The following is a 23,895-nucleotide window of genomic DNA, read 5'->3' on the forward strand; positions in this document are numbered from 1 at the left end:
ATGGTAGTGCAGAGTAGTTCTCAATTCCAGGAAGGCTTCATGAAGAAATATCATGTCAACTAGACCTCCGGGTACCGGTCGAGAGCTCATCAGACACAACTTGGGGGCGGCATCCCAGAAGCCAGGAACGATAGGAACAAAGGCACGGAAGCAGGGAAATTAAGGGTGTGATTTAAGTGGTAGACAAGCAGTCTGGCCAGTTCATGGGCTCTGTGACATATCCACATTGCTGTGCCACAGATCTCCAGCGTTTCGGCATCTTACAGAATTTACTCTCTGCACCTTTTAACCCACAACTCCCCGTTTTCCCTTACCCCTCGCCCCTGGTGACCACCACATAAATTCGACTACTTTAGATACCGCTTATAGGTGAAATCAAACAGGATTTGTCTTCTTGTGACTGGCTTATTTCACTGAACATAACGTCCTCAAGGTCCATCCATGTTATACCACGTGGCAAGATTTCCTTCCTTTTTAAGACTGAGTAATATTCCATTGTGCGTACCTACCACGTGTTCTTTATCCGTTCTTCTGTCGATGGACATTGGGATGTTTCTGCCTCTGGGCTGCTGTGAGCAGTGCTGCTGTGAACACGAACGTGCACATATCTCTTTGAGTCCCTCCTTTCAGTTCTTTTGAGTTGTATAACCCACGAGTGGGATCCTGGATCATAAAGTTGTTCCAGTTTTTTTTTGAGGAACTACCATAGTGCTTTCCAGAGCAGTTGAACCATTTCACAATCTCAACAACCGTGCACAAGGGTCTAACTTCTCCCCATCCTCACTGAGACAAGTCACAATGGTTTTAAACTACAGATCAGTCTGGGGTGGCCATGAGCTGACAGTCGTTAACCCAGTACATGAATTTGTTTGATCAAATTGCTTTCCTTCTGACACCCAAGATTTGCACTAAAGAAGCCTTCCCTCGCTCTTCCTTCCAATTCCTCTGATGGAGTCACTTCCCCTTCTACATTGGTATCTTTCCTAAATGAACACCTAGGAGCCTCAGAGAGACAAGCCCCCGCAGGGAGGGTGTGGGGAAGTGAAAATACACATTCGTTACTTTTGCTGTGTGTTAGATGGACTGCTTTTAAGTAAAAATTTTAATTTTTTTAATGTTTGTTTATTTTTGAGACAGAGACAGAATGTGAGTACAGGAGGGGTAGGGAGAGAGGGAGACATGGAATCCAAGGCAGGCTCCAGGCTCTGAGCTGTCAGCACAGAGCCCGATGTGGGGCTTGAACTCACGGACCATGAGATTGTGACCTTGAGCCAAAGTCAGACGCTCAACCAGCTGAGCCACCCAGGTGCCCCAAGAATAAAAATTTTAATTTAAGTGTAATATTCATTTAGAAGAGTATACAGATCATAAGCGAACATACCAGTGGAACCCCCACCCAGATAGAAAAATAAAATACTCCTGGCATTCCAGAAGTACCCTATGGCCTCTTGCCAGTCATTACCTAGCCCCGGCTCCCTAGAGGTAATCATTCTGGTGGCTTTTGTTCCTACCAGTTAATTTTATCTGCTTCTGAACTTCATACGCATTGACTTACACAATATTCATGGGTTTTGTTTGTTTGTTTGTTTTTGTGAATGGATTCTCTTGCTCAATACTGTGCTTATGAGATTTATCCATACTGTTGCATCTGGCAATGCCTTCTTCATTTACATTGGTCTATAGAATCCCTTGTATGACTACACTATAATTTGTTTTTCCTCTTTCCTGCTAGCAGACATCTGGGTTTCCAGTTTGTGGCTATTACAAATAATGCTTCTGAGAACATTCTTTTTAAATTTTTTTTTTTCAACGTTTATTTATTTTTGGGACAGAGAGAGACAGAGCATGAACGGGGGAGGGGCAGAGAGAGAGGGAGACACAGAATCGGAAACAGGCTCCAGGCTCCGAGCCATCAGCCCAGAGCCCGACGCGGGGCTCGAACTCACGGACCGCGAGATCGTGACCTGGCTGAAGTCGGACGCTTAACCGACTGCGCCACCCAGGCGCCCCAGAACATTCTTGTTCATGTGTTTTGGTGCTGTGTGTATATTTATTTCTATTGGATATAAGGACAGACGTTTGTAGACCAACTGGGGACTTAACCATAATTTCTAAGATGTTTAATACAAAGAAAATACATTCTAATTCCAGACAAACAGCGAACAAATGATTTTAAAATGCTGCCATTTTCACTGGGTAAACATCTTGTATTTAGAAGCCAATTTCGACAAATGGACAGCTTCTGATTATATGTACTGTCAAAAAATAAATTAATAATTTGTGTTAAGTTTCTTTTTAATTTCTTTAATGTGAATGCTCAGTTTTAATTCAGAACAATTCAGAAGGAAAACAGCACAGTATAGGAAGAGAAGTCCTGAAATTGGGTCAAGAGATCTCGTATCATGAGTTGTCTTTCTACACTAACTTTTTAAAAAACATTGGGTAAGTCACTAACCCTCTCTCTGCCTGTGTTTCACCCACAACAGGGATAATGACCCCCGTCAGGCAGTACATTATTGGAAGATAATAGACATCAAAGTATTTTAAAATATAAAAAAACACACTCGAGCAGACATATAGTTACTGCTGCCATTCACAAATTCCATTCTTCCTTGAGTAACATTTTAGATATGAATCCAGCCCCCGCCCCTCATTAAAACCGCCCAGAAATACATGGAAATAGCAATATAAAACTGTGAAACAAGATACCAGAAATGAATTTTTTAAGATTAAAGCTACATGAATGCTCTTTCTGTAACTTTGAAATACACACATGTAGCGTTTACATGTAGTTTTTAAATCGCTGTTTTTCAGACTCTTAGAGTTAACCGCAATAGCCCGTTGTTAATTCCATCATTATCCTATTACTATACATTATTCTCCTCAAAAAGAGAATATAGTACAGTGAAAAGTACTCATACAGAAGAACTGTGCCTGGAATACACAAATGTTCCTTATTAATATCTTTGCCCATCCTCCGCCATCAGATACTATCTCTGCCTTCAGTTTTCTAGATCTAGTAGAAAACATTGTCTAGCCTGCGGCCCCCACAAAAGTCACATTTCACCTCCTTCTGCGTGGATTTTCACATTCCACTGCCCCCCGGTAGAAGAGAGGACAGGCATGTTGTGGAATGCCTGTCCTCCAGGTCTGGGTTTAAGGGCAACGTCCACTGTTGACCTCCTTGAAACCTAAAACTCTCAAAAAGCCTCAGTTTTCGGAGTGCCTGGGTGGTTCAGTTGGTTAAGCATCAGACTCTCGATTTCTGCTCAGGTCGTGATCTCACAGTTCTGTTCGTGAGATCAAGCCCTGCACCAGGCTCTGCACTGACAGTGTGGAGCCTGCTTGGGATTCTCTCTCTCTCTCTCTCTCTCTCTCTCTCTCTCTGTCTGCCCCTTCCCTTCTCACTCTCTCTCTCTCTCTCTTTCTCTGAAAAAATATTTTTAAAAGCCTCAATTTTCTCAGATTTAAAACGAAAAAAAAAATAGTATTAAGTGGGGTCTTTGTGAAGATTCAGGGAGATAAAACAGGTGAGGCAGTAACACACATTTGACACATAGTAAATGTCCAGTGAATGTTTTCTTTAAAAAGAGATCTAACACCAACACAAGGAACACTGTGTGCAGGCTTGCCCACCTAAGCTCTCTGCCCCGGGGGTGAGGGGCTCACAAGAGCACAGAGCTAGCTCCCAGCCACTTCTGGACCACCCCCGGCCCCCCCCCCCCCCCGGCCCATGCATAAATCAAGGATTGATTTTACCCTTCATGAGTAGTGGCACCAGACGCCTTCCCATGGCTTCAAACGTGCTTTCCAGCTCAGGCATTGAAGGATTAGCTCATCCGCCTTTATTTGCATATGTAGTTTATTTCACCGATTTTCTCTGCCTTTGTCTGCCAAGACTTCCCACAGAGTTTTATTGCACCAGTGCTCAGTAATTTCTATCGCATTTTTGACTTTCATGAGTTTGCTGCCTCTGTCTTTGCCTCTGTCATTTTTGGAGTCAGTCTGACTAACACCCTGTATTTGTATAAAAATCTCAAGTTACATGCGTCAAGAGCATCACTCAATACCAAACGCCCAAGATTTTCAAAGTACATAATACCCCAAGACCAAACAACTTGTTGGTCTCTGTTTTCAATGCGATGTTAAGAGATGTAATATTACTGGGCAGGGTTCTATTATACAACATCTTAAGTAGAAATGGAATTTCATTTTATTGACATTTTCTGTAAGAAAAATATATATGAGAAAGCTATTGCCTAAAAAAATAAAACAAAAAAATTGCAAAAAAAAAAAACCAAAATAGAATAAAATCACTCTCCAAACACACACATAAGATCACTTTCTAATATTTGACATTGTGCAGTTTCCGTTGATTCTCTCTCTTGAGTCTCTCTCTCTCTCTCTTGACTTCAAAGTCTATTAAAACCAATAATATAAGCAAATCTATCATCCTGGGAGACTTTTTATGTTACATAAAAGCCCACGATGATGATAAATTATTTTGTGGAGAAACTTTGACCCTTTCGGAATATTTATCATTGGCATGCCAAAGTACGTCTGTCAAACCTTCTCCTGTATGCAGGACCAGTTCCCATTATTTCATTCAAAAATTGCTGAAATATCTGAAACCTTGAAAAACATACGAAGCAATAAATGTTTAGAAAGCTCCTGACATTTTGCCGCTCAAATACTAAGCAATTTAATGCAAAATGACATGTGAAGCTATACTTCCTTACAAGATGACAGTTTTTGAATTCAAGGATTCTATAACGTATATCTTAATCCTTGAAAAACCAGAGTTTGAAAGGAGTTGCTGGCAGATTATAATTCGAGAGGGGAGTATATACATTTTACAGATATACAGGGTAGATGTAGCTCTGTGTGTATCTGTTTGCTGTGTTTCTTTTTAGGGTTATGTTTGTATATTATTATCATATATATGATATATATTGATATATATTGATATATATTGATATATAGATATATATATTGATATACATTGATATATATATTGATTGATATATATATTGATATATATTATCATATATATGACATATATTGATATATATTGATATATATATGATCATATATTATATATGATATATATGATATAATGATAATATATTATATATATTATAATAATATATTATTGCATTATTATGTTTGTATATTATTATACAATCACTTATTATGATTGTATTTCAGGTATTGTTAATGAAAGGTGGCAAAACTTGTAGAGTGTTGAAATCTTTTCAAATCAAACTGTTGAATCTTTTAACTTTAATTGTATATGGTACTAGGGGACTTTCATATACTATTTTCATATACTATTATATACTATATACTTTTCGTATACTGTTATGCTAATGCAGTCGTTAATCACTCACTAATAATATAACACCCTACTCTTATCCACTTACTTCTTTTATATTATTAACTTTTCCTTTAAATTGCTGTGTTTTCATCCACAACTGTTTTCTTGATTTTGAAACCTCAGAACATAGATTTCATGAACTTGACAGACACTTATTAAGACCTCCTACATATAAGGTACATGAGATACAAAAGTAAATGAAAATGGTCTTGACAGAGATGGTCGGCCCAGTCAGAGACGGCTTCCCCACATCGTTGGTGCCTACCATCTGAGTGATGAATGGATATTTTACAGTGGATGGTGAGCATTACAGACAGAAGGGACTATATGTTGAGAGGTTCCATGGTCTGGTCAGGTGACTTCATATAGTTCAGTAGAGTACAGAATAAATAAATGAAATACTTATGTACTAGGAGCTGTCCTGCTATGTATTAACTAACTGTCCATCATATGCCCCCATAGACCTATACTATCTAGAAAGTTCATATCTATTAAGTAAGGACCAACCTCATTTTCTAAGTAAAACTAGTATTAACAGTATTACATCATTTAATCCCAAGTTGAGGATTAAACCAAAATCTAACATCTAAACCCCTCTTCTTTCCACTGTGCCAGTATAATTGTGTTACTACATATGTTGCATATTTAATAAGGGCTTGCCTTTTGACAGTGGTAGTTATCATGCTGTGTCTAACAATACTTCTTAAACACTATGTCTTTCTTCACCTCTCTCGTAAATTCAAATACGTATCGTGACTACAACTGTGTCTCCCTGTGGATATTTAGCCTCCTTGGGGATTAATTCTGAAACTGTATTCTGTGGAACACCAATGAATGTTTAGTTGAGTGTTAGCAGTCAGTATTATTACAGTGATTGTTCTGAATATTTCAAATATATTAAAAATAAAATTTTTCAAATTCTATTACATTTATAAATTTATAATTATAAAGTCGTATAGTCATCTACTTTCTAAATATTTTAAATAAAGAAAATCAGTAAACACATTTACAAAGTTTTCATAAATTTGCAAGCTTATCATACCCACATCAGAAACTCTACCTGAAATTACCTGACACATAACATGTTAGGTCATCCATGCCATTTTTTAATGGAATGTCATAAACTCGTCTTAAATTTAGAATAGTCCAGTGTTACTCTGTTTTGTGCATCTAAATCCATTCTGATCATTTCGTAGGCCAGCAAATTTATCGGTGAGACCAGTAGTTACTTTTTACCTTAGTCCAAATGAGTAGCGTCATGTTTCTTGAGAATATAAGGATGTTGCAACGAAGGTTTCGACATGTGCAAATGGCCTGAGGTCAGGCAAGTTTAGCAGATGTCACTGCAGAGCACTTTACCCCTTACCTCCGCGATGGTGAGGAGTGGAACTCGGACAAAGCAGAGCACATAGAGATTCATTCCCCAGAGTTTTCTGGTACCAATATTGTGCTGCAGTGATACCTACACTGCGATTGTGTTAGAAGCTGTTTATTTTCTAACTGTTGCAACACAATCATCTTTGTTATTTCGGACCACGGAGATGTTAACGTTACGTACGAATCCTGTTGTAAACATGCTCACCATGTGCCGTCCTAGCTAAAAACAAGACTTTTCAACAACTCGCATTCTTTACCCCCAGCGATGCATCTCTTTGGCCTCAACTGGCAGCTGCAGCAGCCCGAAAACGACACATTTGAGAACGGAAAAGTGAATTCTGAGGCAGCACCAACAAACACTGTGTCATTACCTTCCGGCGACAATGGTAAGAGAAAGAGCTACGTGTCGTGTGCGTTTCTTTTCATACCTCTTTCCCATAAATGCATTTGATTCCATGTTGCATCCAGGTATATCTGAGAGAGGGAAACGTTTGAATTTTTTTTTTAACATTTATTTATTTTTGAGACAGAGACAGAGCACAAGTGGGGGAGGGGCAGAGAGAGAGGGAGACACAGAATCCGAAACGGGCTCCAGGCTCCGAGCCGTCCACACAGAGCCCGACGCGGGGCTCGAACTCACGGACCGCGAGATCGTGACCTGAGCTGAAGTTGGATGCTGAACCGACCGAGCCACCCAGGCGCCCCGAGCGCCCCGAGAGGGAAACGATTTTGAAATATAACGTCATCTTTTAATCAGGGGTTATTAGGCATTCACTTGAAAGATTGGAAGTTCACATTTTTATTATAGGAATAATACGATTTTCTGCCTTCCGATTTGATGGCTGGGCATTTCTGGCTTTCCCTCCTGCAGTTGTGTATTTGGCTTTACTTTTAGTCTGTAGAGAGGCTATAATTCAATATATCGTCTCTTATATTATCTTGGGCATATTAAGCTTTGTTTTCATTCAACTAGCTTATGGAGTTATAATATAGAATACTATATTAATTTCGTTATAAAAGCTTTCAAATACAAAATACATTAAAGGATTAGAATTTATTGACCTTTCTCTGCTTGCCCTTGCTGTAAACCTTCAAAAGTTTGCACTTTGGGGGCGCCTGAGTGGCTCAGTCGGTTAAGCGTCCAACTTCAGCTCAGGTCATGATCTTACTGTTCGTAAGTTCGAGCCCCGCGTCGGGCTCTGTGCTGACAGCTCAGAGCTTGGAGTCTGCTTCGGATTGTGTGGCTCCCTCTCTCTCTGCCCCTCCCCAGCTTGCATTCTGTCTCTCTGTCTTTCTCTCTCTCCAAAAATAAATATACATTAAAAAAAAAAAGTTTGCCCTTTGGCTAACAGACTTTCAAAGCATTTTGTTCTGAATTAAAAACGGAATTTAAGAGGTTTGAGAATGTTTTATTTCATTTTTCCATATGAACTCCCAGGAAAATGTATACATACGTGTGTAGATTTATATTATATATAAGATTATATACCTGTCTATCCTGTCTATATCTATATTGTATATCCCTGTCTATTATTTCGATATGTGTGTGCGTGTGTATATATGTTTTGACACTTGGAATTCTCTGGCTTTTTGCAAAATGTCATTATACTTCATATCTCAAAGCAACCGGATCAGGATACCTTTTTTTGTCAAATATATCATCTGCCTTTAAGCAATTCCCAAGCTTTTCTTCCCCCTTGTTTCTTCTTATCTCATGTATTTGTATTCTGCTTTGGCATCAATTATGTTCATCCTCGCATGGCTAGTTTCTTTGCAAGACCAGAAAGAAGCTATGGTCGATTTATACATAACAAAATATATATTTGTTTATTTTTATGCGTATGCTACTATTTTACGTGTAGCCATTCACCAGGGCTAACGCTTCCATCAGGGTTTTTTTTGGTCTCTGTGTTCTCATCTTCTGTTTTATTTTAACAACAATACCCTATGACGTTTCTCTTCCTTCTTGGGGAGACTGAGGAATTCTATAAGACGTAGGATTTTCATAGTAATAACAAACACCCTTGGCCCCACACCTGTACGGAGCCTTTTAAAAAATTTTTTTTTCAACGTTTATTTATTTTTGGGACAGAGACAGGGGAGGGGCAGAGAGAGAGGGAGACACAGAATCGGAAACAGGCTCCAGGCTCTGAGCCATCGGCCCAGAGCCCGACACGGGGCTCGAACTCACGGACCGCGAGATCGTGACCTGGCTGAAGTCGGACGCTTAACCGACTGCGCCACCCAGGCGCCCCTGTACGGAGCCTTTTAATACAAAGCTCTCCACGTTCCAAGAAGCTGCAAGCTGGTGACTAATATGTCCCCACACCCGAAGTAATTAAAACAGTAGGTGAGGGAAATTGCAATTAAGTAAACAATTATGTAATTTTTCTTATACTGATAACCCACATGTGAACTGATCGAGCAACTGCACAGAAATTAAGAGTGTTTATTTTTAGTCTATGTGGATTGAAATGTAGCCTGTCTCTTAAAGTAGATGGTTTCTGTAAAAAAGGCCCGATGCACTTAACGACCCACACATGTAGAGAACTTTTTTTACAGGCCCAAGAAATTAGACTAAAGAGAAAAAGGCTTATTGTAGACACGTTTTATTTTACTACATCCTGACCTGTTAGTATGCTGAAAATGAAAATAGGCTAATTAAGTTTCACAATACTCGAAAAGCATAATACCGAGAAAGTGTGGATTCAGAGATACTCCTCGAGCCTCGTGCTGGTTCCTGGGATTTGGCCAAGAAATCCCTCCTCTGCCTGCATCAACGTTCCTCGGCTCGCCTAAACCGCTATTCAAAGTTTAGCTTCTTCACCTGTTTACTTTGTAACGTTGGTCAAGGTGCTCAGTGGTTCAGATCTGTGAGAAGATTTTAGGACAACCTTGGAATGAACTGTCTGGGATCCTGTCAGTTCCAGGCATTTGAAAGAATGTCATGTACATACGGCTTCAGAAATTCTGTGGCTGATAAGAGTTTGCAACTATCCTGTATGACCGCAGAGAGAAATCTGCATTATGTCGGAATCCGCATACCCACACACACACACACACACATCTGAAATCTGGTTCCCAAAATAATGCTTATCCTCGTTGTGTGAAACACACCTGGTTTTCTTTGTTTTTTTGTTTTTTGTTTTCGCTCTATTTTATTGTGTTTCCCAGTTATACGAGTGCTGGTTGAAACTCACTTCGATAATTCCACAGTTTGCAGAAGACTGTGGTCCACAGTTTCAAAAAAACACTGTTCTGAAAGTCCCCTCCTCTGAGAGGGACTGCAGTGCCCCAGGTGACCCTAGAATGCACTGGGTTCGGTTTTTATGTGCCTGTGGAACAGCTGTATCTCCAAGGAAGTAAAGTCACTTCTTTCAAGCCTTGTGGAGAAGCCCCCTAAGGAACAGTCAGCAGATGTCCCAGGATGAGTTAGGTTCCCTGGAGGAAAGCTGAGTCCCCAGCCGGCCAGCTGCCCTGGGAGTTTATACGAATGTTTCCTTTTGGAAAGAAGGCCAGCTCTTGACTCAGACCTTGTCCAAACTGTGACCTAAACAGTAGTCACCTGTCTTCTTTATTATTTCTTGAATAGTACCCTCTCTACCCCCCCCCAAAAAAACCCCTAAATTATAAGGAATTCTTATTTCCATTTTTCCAAGTAAAGCTTCTTGGTATGGATCTTTTAAATACTTAAAGACACAGGGCTCAGGGGAGCGCGACAGGACTGCATTTGCAAGAAGGGGGAGGTGCCTTAAAATCATGGCTTTTAAGCCTTTGTGATGATCCTCCAGTCTCCATACACCATCGTCCACTATTTCAGTTTTATAAACTATCCAGAGAAATATATCATATCACGTCATCTCTTTAGAAATTCTAGATTACAACCCTTAAGAAATCCTTAGAATTCTGAACAAGGCTCACTGGGCGAATTAACTGTGCTAAACGTAGTGAGACAGTTGACTCGTGGTAGCTTCTAAATACAGTATTTTTGTTCATTCAGTCCTCTTTTATTTGTATTTTACAAATATAATTCTAAGGAACAATCGTGGTGCTAAGGTTTCTGTAAACTCCCTGCTTGCTTTTAAACTCATTTGAACGGGAGTTTCTAAGCGGTATTTAGTATGTAGAAGAAGAATTTCTATCATATGCCATGATCCTTTACTGATTATTCCTGAGACCGTCTTTGAGTCCAGATTTTGGAGATGAGATGTCAGAAGTATGGGGTCTCAGGCGAAACCGATAGATGTGGACAATGTGAAGGGAGAGGTAAGAATGAGGTTTTTGAGCCTCCAATACCAGTCTCTTTCCAGAAACTAAAATTATTCCCCTGGACCAAGGAATTCATTTAGTCTGATGTGCTGGAAACAGTCACAGGGGCCTGTCTTCAGATCCCAGCTCCTTCATTTACGTACTTTGGAGCCTTGAGCAAGTTACTTAACCTCTCTGAGCTTGCTTTCCTCGCATGTGAAGAGGAAATAGTCATGGCCATCTCCTGGCTCACTGACTCCCAACAGTCTGGCAGCCTGGCTCCTTTGCCCATGGCCAACTCTTTCCACACTCGTCAACAATTTCTCCAGATCTTCCGACGGTCCTCGGAAGCCCAGCTCTCTCCGCGGATGGACTTTCCAATCAACAACATACAGAAACCTTCAGAGGAAGTTCTCTCAGTTTCCTGGAAGCAAATCTCCATGCCTATGTGTGTCTGGATCTACACTTCTCACTCTTTTTGCCCCATACTTAAGGCTGATCTTTCCATGAGTATGCTTGATTCCAGTCCGTATCTTCAAAGTAGCCCCCCTATTGCCACCTTCTAGGCAACATTGGAGACTCCGGAGGTTTTAAAAACAAAAAAATCCTTGACTCTCCCTCCCACTCCAGCTCCACCTTATTTTTCTCTTCTCCCTTTACAGCCAACCTTCTTTTTTTTTTTTTTAATTTTTTTAATCTTTATGTATTTTTGAGAGAGAGAGGGACAGAGAAAGCGGGGTGGGGAGCCACGGAGAAGGAGACACAGGATCCAAAGCAGGCTCCGGGCTCTGAGCTGCCAACACAGAGCCCGACACGGGGCTCGAACTCATGATCAGTGAGTTCATGACCTGAGCCAAAGTCGGGACGCTCAACCGACTGAGCCACCCAGGCGCCCCTACAGCCAGCCCCTCTTGAGTGTAATCTCTCTGTTCATTTCTTCACCATCCGTGAATTCCTTTCTCATGGATGTTCCTACCACCACTCGTCGAAACCGATGTCTTCCTGAGTTAGCCATTGCAGTGTCTGTATCGTCATTGAATCCTCTTCAGTCGTTACCAGATCTGAGTTCTTGGTAGCATTTGATAGTTAATCTATCCCTCCGAACTGAAATGCTCTTTTCTCTTAGCTTCTGTGATACCACATTTACCTTGGCTTTCTTCCTGACTTTTTGGCAATGACTTCTCAGCTTCTTTAGTTGGCTCGCCTGTCTCCGCTGGACCCCTCCACGTTGCTGTTTCTCAGGACTCTGCTCTTTTCAGAGTATAATTCCTCTGGGTTCTCTTATCCCCTCTCCTGGCTTCGGATGCATGCGATGTGCTTTGCGCTATGTTACATTCTGTGTGTTCCCAAATCAATATGTGCGGCGTAGATATTTCTCTCTCTTTGAGATCCAGACACCGACTGTGTAAAACCTCTCCAAGTGCCTTTGGAACTTCTCCACCTGCGCGTCTTCCAAGCACCTCAAACTTCACATGTCTAAAACTGAACCCATTGACTGCTTTGGTCCTCTATCACTGCCTAGCAAGCCACACCAGGAGTCCGTGGCTTAAAAGACCAACTGTTGTCATTTCTCCTGATTCTGCAGATGGGAAATTCCCGTGTTTGTGCTTGGGTCTTTCGTGCAGTTCCTTTCAGATGTCAGCGGGGGCTGTTTGAAAGCTCCACTGAGTCAGAAGTCCAAGGCGGCTGGCAGTTGGTGCTGTGTGTGAGCTGGAGCTCGGCTGTGGCTGTTGACCAGAGCATCTAAACAGGGCGTTCCATGTGGCTTGGACTTCTCAGAGCATAGCAGCTGGCGCTGAAGGGACGTATCCCAGGAGGGAGCGTTCCGAGAAACCAACGCAGACGTTACAAGCCTTCTCACATCCTAAGATATGGGACGTCTGCAGATGTCCCTTTCATCACATCCCGTTGGTCCAGAGAGCCAGGATGATCAGCCCAGATTCGCGGGAAGGAGAATCAAACTCCCCCCTTTGTGTGAGGAAGTGGCAGGGATTCATGGCGTAAGAGCCTATGGAACGGAAGATGCCGTGGGCGCCGTCTTTGGAAAACACCATTGCCGTCATCTCTCTTTCCAAATCTGTCTCTCTTCCACGGCTTTTTGTGTCAGGAAACGGCATCATAATTCACCTAGTTACCTGGGCCGGGAGCTGAAGAAGCAAGACTGTCTCCTTCTCTTCTGTCACCTCCATATTCAGTCAATCATTAGTCCTGTCCACTCCAACTCCACAGTGTCTCTTGGATACATCATCTCTCACCTAGATTCTAGAGGCCACCTTCAGTCTGAGATGTTACGTCTCCAGTCTTGTCCCACGGTCTTCAGACACAAATTTGAGATAGAAGTACCCTACCTGATCTTCCTCAGTGACTTAGATTCTGGTCGGATGCCTTTAAGTGACTTACAAGGCTTTCCACATTCTGGCTGTTGATCACGCCATACTCTAATGTAGAAACAGTACGGGAGGAAGATGGAGTATAGGCTCTTAAGCCTACCCCTTCTGGCCTCACATCCTAGTTCTGATCATTAATGGCTTTGTTACATGGGACAAAGTATGTAGCTTCTTCGGCCTTAAGTTTTCTCATCATTGGAACAGTCTTAAGTATTCAGCAGAAATACTGAAAATGGTGTATCGTACATAAAGATGCTTGAAAAATGTTTGTGCCTATCACCATTACTACTTAATGTAGGCCTTCTTTGCTAGAGTATGAGGCACAGACCACATCTATCTTCCACTGCCCTGTCCCAAGCTCTCAGCACAGTTACAGACTGTAACTGTAAAAGGTGTAGATGTAAAAGGTGCTCACTACGTATTTGTCAAATGAACGTATGAAAATAGCATGACTAAATGATATAAAGTGCCTAAAGGACCCACCACAGCGCCTTGCAAAGTATACACAAACCAAATGCTGGTAGGGCCTCGTGGTTAAGAACTGAAGCTCTGTCGGGGCACCTGGGTGGCTCAGTGGTCGAGCGTCTGGCCCTTGGTTTCGGCTCAGGTCATGATCTCAACAGTTCGTGGGTTCGAGCCCCGTGTCAGGCTCTGTGCTGACAGCTCAGAGACTGCTTAGGATTCTCTCTCTCCCTCTCTCTCTGCTCCTCCCCCTCTCACTCATGTGCAGGTGCTGTCTCTCAAATATTCAAAAAAAAAAAAAAAAAAGAATTGAAGCTGTGTCACTTACTGGGTGGCTTTACATAAATTACCTTCCCTAACCTCCTGTTTCTGCATGGGGTGGTGCTGAGGTTTAAATCAGAGAACACACGAAGGATGCCAAGCACTGACTAGAACGTGACGAGCGTTTGATACATGTCAGTAATTATTAGTTCACTCTTTTTAATGCAGTTCTAGATTTTGCACTTGTAATTTGTAGCTAAATTTTTAAGAAGATGTATCTTTAAATCATCATCCAGAGTATTCTCTAAAGCAATAATAGAAATCCTTATTATTAGTTACTTATTATTAACCAACTCCTCCTGGCTTAATATTTTTAGTTATTTGGGTTTTATGAAAGGAATCTATCTTATCCTTAAGATTCCTTTGAATGCACAGTACTGTGCATTTATTTATTGAGCATGTATTATGTGCCATGCGCAGAGCAAAGCTCTGAGAACATAGCAATAGGAAAAAAAAGGCACAGTTGTTCTCAGAGCCTGTGAATTGCTAGGCAAGATAGAAGTCAGGCAGGCAATGACAATGAGTTAGCAAATGCATACATAGGGAAAATAGAGGGCCCTATAGTAGGATATTTCAGCACGACCTTTATTTAAAAGGAACAATAAGACAAATGCCAAAATTTAGCATAGAATAGTTTAGGATAACGTAAGACAAAGAAAGGCCGTAAATTTTGGCTAATATAACTCTGGAAAATTACTTTTCCAATCAAACAAAAACTAACAAACAACACATTCCTTTTGCACAAATTTCCAGTTATAAAATAAGTAAGTTATGGAGTCTATCTGCAGCATGGTGATCATGGTTAATAATACTGTAGTGGATATTTGAAAGTTGCGGAGAGAGTAGAGCTTAAAAGTTCTCATCATAAGAAACAAAATTATAACTATGTGAAATGATGGCTGTTAACAAGACTTACTGTGGTGATCACTTCGCAGTTGTATACAACAAAAGTCAAATCATTACATTGTACTTCTGAAACAAATACAATGTGTGATGTCAATTATATCTAAACAAAGGAAATTTCCAACTCCTTTTGTTTGAGTACAAATTTAAAAACTGTACGTGTGTGTATGTATATATACATGTACATATAGGATCCATCCTGTTTAAACACTATAATTCAAGTGCTTTTAAATTTCACTTTATTGGTCATCATGCATGAATTTTCTCAACTACTGGACCATTTCAGAGAATTAAAACTTAGAGCAGTTTAAAGATGCCGGTGATCTGAAGCAATGAACTAACAGGGCGGCAGGTGCCTTGAGTTTTACTCAGTATTGTTCATGGTATGTTTGTTGCAACGTGTAATAGTTCCTTCATTAGGTGCTGTATTGATTTCGTTCATTAAACTGTGTTTGCAAGGCAGTTGTGTTTTAATTCGCTTTGCTTGCGAGGTAACACTCTGTGTCCGCAATGGTAAGTTACGGCGTGTGGTTGTTTATAAAAAGAGATGTTCTCTCCGAGATCTCAAAGTCAGGGTCTGAATCCAAGGTTAGGTCACAGAGTTGGAGGGTGGGCTATCGATTGTCTGTAAATGCCTAACCTTGCTTCCTGACATCTTAATTATTAGTGCTTCTGTGGGACTCCAGATGATATTATCACTTACCCTCCTCAACAATTGACTTAGACTTTTACAGTTGGATTTCTTTTCTGCCTTTCCATTTTAATAATTAAAGGCTCGTTTATTCCCATCATATGCAGGCAGCAGATTCATGATATGTATGGCAAAATATTTAGTCTTGCGCATCTTTGGGTGGTTTTTCTGATGTCACAAAATAATGTTGAGATACCAAGCCTCCTAACTACCAGTATGATTTCAATATTCCATTTGATCCTTGTAACATCTAGGGTTGGTAGGTACCCTATTACTTATACAGTCTCTGAGACCTCAAGGCATTGCTAATGCGTTATCTGAAAAAATGCCATCTACCGATGTGTTTGCCTCAAAACCGTGGCTCACCCAAGAGGGCAAGGAGTAACAATGGCTTTGGGGACGTGGCCTCTTTCTGTTTTCACACTCTGACAACCATATTTTAAGACGTGGACTGTTGGGACACATAGTTACTGATGAAAGGGAAAATCACAGTTAGTAGGTAAAAAGACTCCTAGTGGCTCCCACATTCAGGCTCAACAGGATACATTGGGGAAAAAAAACCTTCAAGATGATACCCTATTGTGTTTGAAGACACGGTACACCTCCCTCTTACTGTGAAGGCTTTAATTGGTTTGATTCCTAACCTACAAGCTTTGAGTTTAGAATAACTCCAGGGCACTCTGTGGCCCTGTCTATTTTTTCCTCCATTCTTCCTCCTTTATTCTCTTAGTAAAACCTACAAACAACCTTACTGATTCCTATGATCATTCCCAGGTTCAGGCTCCGGGGGCTTAAGGATGGAGTGATCTCAGTAAGGGAGGAGAGAGCACGCCAGAACTGGCCCTCCTTTTATTTCCTCTGAAGCCAAAATTTTCTGGAATTCAGGACATGATGAAAGACATCTGTGTCCAGGCTTTTATCTGAGAGGAATGATGAGCTTCAGAGGAAAAGGTTGTTCAAGTATTTACAAGTTTATCAAGCCGTGTCAATGGCTCGCTGACTCCCAGGTGTGTTTCCGATCAATAAAGAGCATTTGGAAACGCTAACAGGAATGACCACACTTGACTTGGCCAAATTAGAGACCGGCCGGGACTTGAAAAGCGGTAGTGCAGAATTTAAACAGACAAAGCCCCTTCACAAAACTATGGTCCCCTGACATTCAAACTAGAGGCTTTAGCAGCAATGTCACACGAAGCTGCCAGTTCAGGGGATTTAAGCAGAAGAAAGTCCGCGATGTCCTTGTATCTCTACATCACTGGTGATAATGAGAGGTCAGGTCTCCATCTACCTTTTAGAAAAGACACATTCGAAGACTTTAATTCAAAATAAATTCATTCTAAATGGTGTCATAATTGGAAGCAAACAGAAGCGGATGGCCACTTTAGGCTGAGATTCATATTTCATGGGAAAAGCTAAAATAGATGCGTGACCTTCAAACTGTTTCGTTCTTGTGCCTTAAAACAAATTATAAATACAAATTTTAATTAAATCTTATTTCCTACCACCATCATGTTCATACATGTTTTTAAAAAGCCTGTTTCCTTTTATACCAAATTACATTTATAATTATTAGCTGTACACATTTGACTGAAATCAACCTAATTATTATAAAAATGCTAAACATTTTTATAATTATTAAATATAAAACGAAAATGTATCAAAAATACCTCTCTGAATGAGATGACTGGGGACTTTTCCAAATAATTCATGTACTCAGGGATGGATATTAATGTTTATTTGTTTTTGAGACAGAGAGAGAGAGAGACAGACAGAGTGTGAGTGGGGGAAGGGCAGAGAGAGAGGGAGACCCAGAATCCGAAGCAGGCTCCAGGCTCCGAGCTGTCAGCACAGAGCCCGACGCGGGGCTCAAACTCACGAACCGAGAGATCATGACCTGAGCTGAAGTCGGACGCTTAACCGACTGAGCCACCCAGGTGCCCCCATGGATGGATATTAATTATTACAAAGCCAGGCAAGGTTCAGGATCAATTTTATTCCTGTTTTTCTTTTTTTATGAATAAACATAGAAATCTTAACCACAAAATAAGCAGATGGGAAGGAAAGGATTTTTTTAGAGTGATTTCAACTATTTGAAATCCTTATTATTCGTATGTCAAGAATTTGTGACCTACTCCTTTTTTTATGTTTTTATTTATTTCTTTTGAGAGAGAACTGGGGAGGGGCAGAAAGAGGGAGAGGGAGAGAGAGAGAAAGAGAGAGAGAGAGAGAGAGAGAGAATCCCAAGCAGGCTCCACACTGTCAGAGAAGAGCAGAGCATCTGGGCTCACTCCCAGGAACCATGAGATCATGACCTTAGCCTAAATCAAGAGTCGGATGCTCAACTGACTGAGCCACCCAGGTGCCCCTGTGATCTATTTCTAAAAGGTGTGTTTAGCGGTCTACAAGCTGTTGGTTCCATCACATTTCTTCTTCAGTTTCATTGGAAGCATGGAACTGAGAGCCACCTGCTTTCACACATATTTGTTACCAAGTTTTCCGAACCACCCATTTGTCAGCCTCTGTGCAGTATACCCCCCAAAAAGAAAGCAAAACACTACTAATCACACCCGTTACTCTTTTACTCTGTGGCTTTGTTTAATCTGGTATGTGCAGAATGGGGTGGAAGATGGACCTTGTGTTCATCTTAGTTCACCTTTGTTATTGCGATATTTTTTAATGCTTTTGTTGTATCATAGGCTTTAAATGTCTCTAACTAGCTCATTTAACTTACGGGAAATGCTGTATAATTTACTGGCAGAGATACTACTCATTAAAATCAAACTCTGTCAGAAAAAGTCTGACTTATTGTTTCAGTTCAAATAAATTAATATCCACGTTGTCACAGTCTCACAATTCTGAACTGCTACGTGAGGGAGATAGTAGAAAGACAGAGAAAGCACAAATCCTTGTCGTGAGTTTGGCGATTGGACTGAAAAAGGCATCGCTGCCTTTATTATTTCTTACCTCACGGATGTTCTCTCGGCAGTCAAAAAACTCTGCTGGCAATGAAGAGCATCCTTTGCCAATGGTTGGGATGAATGACAAGGTCATTGCACGAAAAGGTTCTCCCTCCTTCTTGATCTATCAGATTTCAAAACCTACCAGCAGCCTTAAATATTCCAATTCTTAATGCCACAACTTTGTCCTTTATAGAAATATGTGCAAGACAAGGAAAGACACTAAAGCCCTACCTTGGGTTTATGGTGTCTCGAATAAAGGAGGCTTCATCAACAAGAATGCTTTAAATTTTGCCTTTGTTTGGCACACTGGAAGCTTTCTGCTCAAGACAGTGCGTCATAGTAAGATACTGAGTATGTGAAAGGTCCCTTCTGTTGTAAAGCGAGTCTACATCCGGGAATTGTTGAGGTTCTAGAAGTGAATTCCCTTAAAACAGACTACTCCTTTCCTCACTGAAAAGTCTTCATGAAAAAAAGAAAAGGAGGAGGGAGGGAGGGAGGGAGGAACGAAGACAGGGAGGGAGGGAGGGAGGGAGGCAGGAAGGTCTTCAAGTAATCTTCATACCTAAGGATATGACTACTCTTACTTGAAGACTCCTGGACTAAATGACCTCCATGGGCACTTGAACTCTGAGATGCTATGATGTTATGATTACTCAGGCTTTTTCATTACAGGGAGACAAGAAAACGATGATCTCAAGTACTACTGTCCTCCTCCCTTCAAGCCTATCCAGTGAACCTTGGTTTTTTGTTTTACAAATGAAAGCACCTTCTTTCTGAAAAAGAGCCACCTGTTAAATTGGGTGGGACTGATCAGTAATCACAACACTTACTGACACAACAGTACCCACACCTATCATTTCTGTAAGAAAAATCCTAAGCCCTCGAAATCAGCAAAACCTAAAACCCCAGAAGTCATCGCTTGATTACTGTTTCCAAAGCTAATGCTTTTGGGCCAAGATGATGGTTTGCAAAACAATTCTGATTCGTACCATTTTAAGTTACCAGTATCGAAAGCACAGGTATGTTATTAAAGTGACCAAAAAAACATTTATAGCAGCAATTCATAGGATCAACACCACTGAGTAGATTCAATCACATAAACCTCAGAGAATAACAATAGAACTTGTTAATAACAGTAAATTATAACAATGGCCTTAGTGATGTATGAATTTGATGAATGTGTCCACATATGAGCTATTTCCATAAATATGACATGTGTGCAAACCAGTCTTCACGGGAAGAAGGGACTACTACTTTTCTCAGTATTTAAAAATAGTTTCACGTGTAAGTCAACCAAAAGACAAAAAACCTAGTAGGAATTTAGTATAAATTATAACACGATGAATATCACATTAGAGTATCTATGTCAGTTTTTATGGAGCGCCTGGATGGTTCAGTTGGTTGAGTGTCTGACTTTGGCTCAGGTCATGATCTCATGGTTCGTGAGTTCGAGCCCTGCATCAGGGGTTGACAGCTCAGAGCCTGCTTCAGATTCTGTGTCTCCCTCTCTCTCTGCCTCTCTTTCTCTCTCTCAAAAATAAATAAACATTAAAAAAAGATTCTTAAGGGTATCTATGGCAGTTTTTATGTAATAAGAACTGGTCATTTCTTCCCAATAAAAATAAGTATTCAAAAAAGCCTGTAACTTTATATCCTAAAATTGAAAGCTAAGCAGATTCTCTAGCGTGGTTCAGTGGGTTACCACACCTGATTTTATAGGAAATAGATCCAAAACTTCGTAATTTAAAATAATATTTTTTTAATAAAAAAGCAAAGATTTCACTGCCGACTATGTAAAACACATAGTTTTGGAATTCTGCACTCCTCAGTGTGAGTCTTTATCACTCACTTTGGGCAGGTAATTCACTTCTTTGAGACTTAGTTTCTTCATCTCAAAATAATACTGACTTCAGGGAGTAGTGGTTTTTTTTTTGTTTTTTTGTTTTGTTTTGTTTTTTTAGTTCCAAACAGATAGTATAGGTGAAACTGCCTGACAGATCATGGGCCCTCAGTAAAAATTCCATTTCTCTCTCCGCCCTCCTTCATCTTTTCATTAAAAGCTAATTTATGACATAGGGGCACCTGGGTGGCTCAGTCGGATAAGCGTCCAGCTTCGGCTCAGGTCACGATCTCACGATTCATAGGTTCGAGCCCCGTGTAGAGCTGACGGCTCGGAGCCTGAAGCCTGCTTCGGATTCTCTGTCTCTTTCTCTTTCCCCTCTGTCTCTCAAAAATAAATAAACATTAAAAATTTTTTAAAAGCTAATTTGTCACATATGTAGGTGTTTCCAGTATTGAAAAATTTCTATGAATAAATAGGTCTTGGTTAAAGGAAGCAAACATAATCTTGGATTATAGTAGGATTACCATAGTGGTAGGATTCTATTCTTTTGTCTTTGTGTTTAGCTATATGTTCTAATTTTGCTAAAGATGAATACATATTACTATCATAAAATAAATATTTAGTATTTCAGTGAATGATGTGGTTTATACTCTGAGTCGATACATAAGAAATTAGCGAGGATTACTATAACCCAGTTTTTGGGTTTTATTCCCTAGAGCGTATTATATTACTAAATTAAAGAAAAACAGATCTGGTAGCTGAAATGTTAACAACTGCCATGGTTATGGGCATCGGGGGGAAAAAGAGAAGTGGGATTGTAAGTAATGACTTGTTAAGCTGTTCGTCCAGCCCTCTCCTGAGTCACGCCTAGGTTACCGCAGCTGTGTCCTAACGTGTCTCCCAAGTCCAGGCTTCCCACTGTGGTCCCACTACAGTAGTCACTTCCCACCCTTACCTACAGAATATGTGTTCCAGGACCCCCAGTGGATGCCCGACACCACAGATAGTACGGAACCTTCTTTATACGGTATTTTTTCCTATACGTACATATCTCTGATAAAGTTAAATTTATAAATTAGGCCCAGTAAGAGATTAACAAGAATAACTAACCATAAAATAGAACAATTACTACTACAATATATTGCAATAAAAGTTATGTGAATGTGGTCTGTGTCTCAAAATACCTTATTGCCCTGTACCCACCCTTCTCTTTGTGATAACGTGGGGTGATAATAGGCCTACGTGATGGGATGAATGGGGTGAGTGACGTAGGCATTGTGTGACATAGCGTTAGGCTATTTACCTTCTGAAGATAGGTCGGGAGGACGATCATCTGACTTCAGACCGCACTTGATGACCGCAGGTACCTGAAACAGTGGAAGGTGAAACCAGGGATAAAGGGGACTACTGTATGCACTTTCACGTCCTTGAACATGACTTCGCGTCAGCTTTAGCCCAATCAGAACCTTTTAGCCAGTAGTCTCCCTTTAGCTATAGGTGTCCTTTGCAAATGATGGTACATGTGTCATTGAGTAGGATGTGATCAGCCAACTAGAAGATAGTCACAGCATTTACTAGTAATCTACTCAAACTTGACATTTATCTCTAAGTGTGAATTTATTGTGAATTTCTCTAGACCCCGATGGGCATAACTTGGATATCTGTCATACTCATCTGTGATCACAAAACACATTCCTTAGTAATCTAGAATTCTGTTTCTCCTTATTATAAACACACACACACACACACACACACACACACACACATGCATACATATACACATACATACAACATAGGAAAAATAAGTGCTTTTATGGCATGGAAATACAAATTAGCCATATTAAGGCTACTTCAAGTGTCTATTTTTTTAGAGTTTTTATGTAAATTTCCAGTTAGTTAACCAGGAAACAGATGCTGGCAAGGTTGTGGAGAAATGGAATCCTCTTGCACTGCTGGTGGGTATGCAAACTGGTGCAGCCACTCTCGAAAACAGTGTGGAGGTTCCTCAAAAAATGAAAAATAGAACTACCCTACGACCCAACAATAGCACTGCTAGGAATTGACCCAAGGGATACAGGAGTGCTGATGCATAGGGGCACTTGTACCCCAACGTTTATAGCAGCACTTTCAACAATAGCCAAATTATGGAAAGAGCCTAAATGTCCATCAACTGATGAGTGGATAAAGAAGATGTGGTTTATATATCCAACGGAATACTACTTGGCAATGAGAGAGAATGAAATCCTGCCATTTGCAACAATGTGGATGGAACTGGAGGGTATTATGCTAAGTGAAATAAGTCAGTCAGAGAGAGACGGGTATCGTATGTTTTCCCTCATATGAGGAACTTGAGAAACTTAACAGAAGGCCATAAGGGAAGGGAAGGGGAAAAAAATAGTTACAAACAGAGAGGGAGGGAGCATAAGAGACTCTTATATACAGAGAACAAACTGAGGGTTGATGGGGCGGGGAGGAGAAAATGGGTGATGGGCATAGAGGAGGGCACTTGTTGGGATGAGCACTGGGTGTTCTATGTAAGCGATGAATCACAGGAATCTACCCCCAAAATCAAGAGCACATTGTAGGCACTGTATGTTAGCCAACTTGACAATAAGTTATATATTAAAAATAATAATAATTTAAAAAATAAATTCTAGGGACACCTGGGTGGCTCAGTCGGTTGAGCGTCCGACTTCAGCTCAGGTCACGATCTCGCGGTCCGTGAGTTCGAGCCCTGCGTCGGGCTCTGGGCTGATGGCTCAGAGCCTGGAGGCTGCTTCCGATTCTGTGTCTCCCTCTCTCTCCGCCCCTCCCCCGTTCATGCTCTGTCTCTCTCTGTCTCAAAAAAAATAAATAAATGTAAAAAAACAATTTTTTTTAAATAAAAAATAAATTCTAGTTAGTTAACATACAGTGTTATATTAGTTTCAGGTGTCCACGATAGTGATTTGACGCTTTTGTACCATACCCAATATTTATCACAAGTGATGGGGATTAACCCCATCACCTACTTCCCCCGTGCCCCTACCCACCTCCCTTCTAGTAACCATCAGTGTGTTCTCTATAGTTAGGAATCTGTTTCTTGGTTTGCCTCTCCCTCTCTTTTTTACCCTTTGCTCATCTGTTTTGTTGCTTAAATTCCACATACGAGTGAAATCACACAGTATTTGTCTTCCTCTGACTGACTTATTCTGCTTAGCATTATACTCTCTAGCTCCATCCACTTTGTTGCAAATGGCAAGGTTTCATTCTTTTTACGGCTGAGTAATATTCCATTGTTAGATATAGATATAGATATAGATATAGATATAGATATAGATATAGAT

The 23,895-nt window shown here is 40.6% G+C and overlaps 1 protein-coding gene across 11 annotated transcripts in view; it reads left to right on the plus strand.

Annotated features, from left to right (window-relative positions):
• TENM3 (teneurin transmembrane protein 3) overlaps positions 1 to 23,895 on the plus strand; it is a 1,301,596-nt gene that overhangs the window by 1,152,711 nt on the left and 124,990 nt on the right. For all 11 annotated transcript variants that reach the window (XM_040490383.1, XM_040490387.1, XM_040490391.1 and 8 more), the window contains one exon: positions 7,018 to 7,140. In XM_040490383.1, coding sequence (XP_040346317.1) covers positions 7,018 to 7,140 — 123 coding nt within the window. The remainder of the gene's footprint in view (positions 1 to 7,017; positions 7,141 to 23,895) is intronic.

Source organism: Herpailurus yagouaroundi, unplaced genomic scaffold (genome assembly GCF_014898765.1).
Source record: "Herpailurus yagouaroundi ecotype Mexico unplaced genomic scaffold, PumYag 181, whole genome shotgun sequence".
Lineage (NCBI taxonomy): Eukaryota > Metazoa > Chordata > Mammalia > Carnivora > Felidae > Herpailurus > Herpailurus yagouaroundi.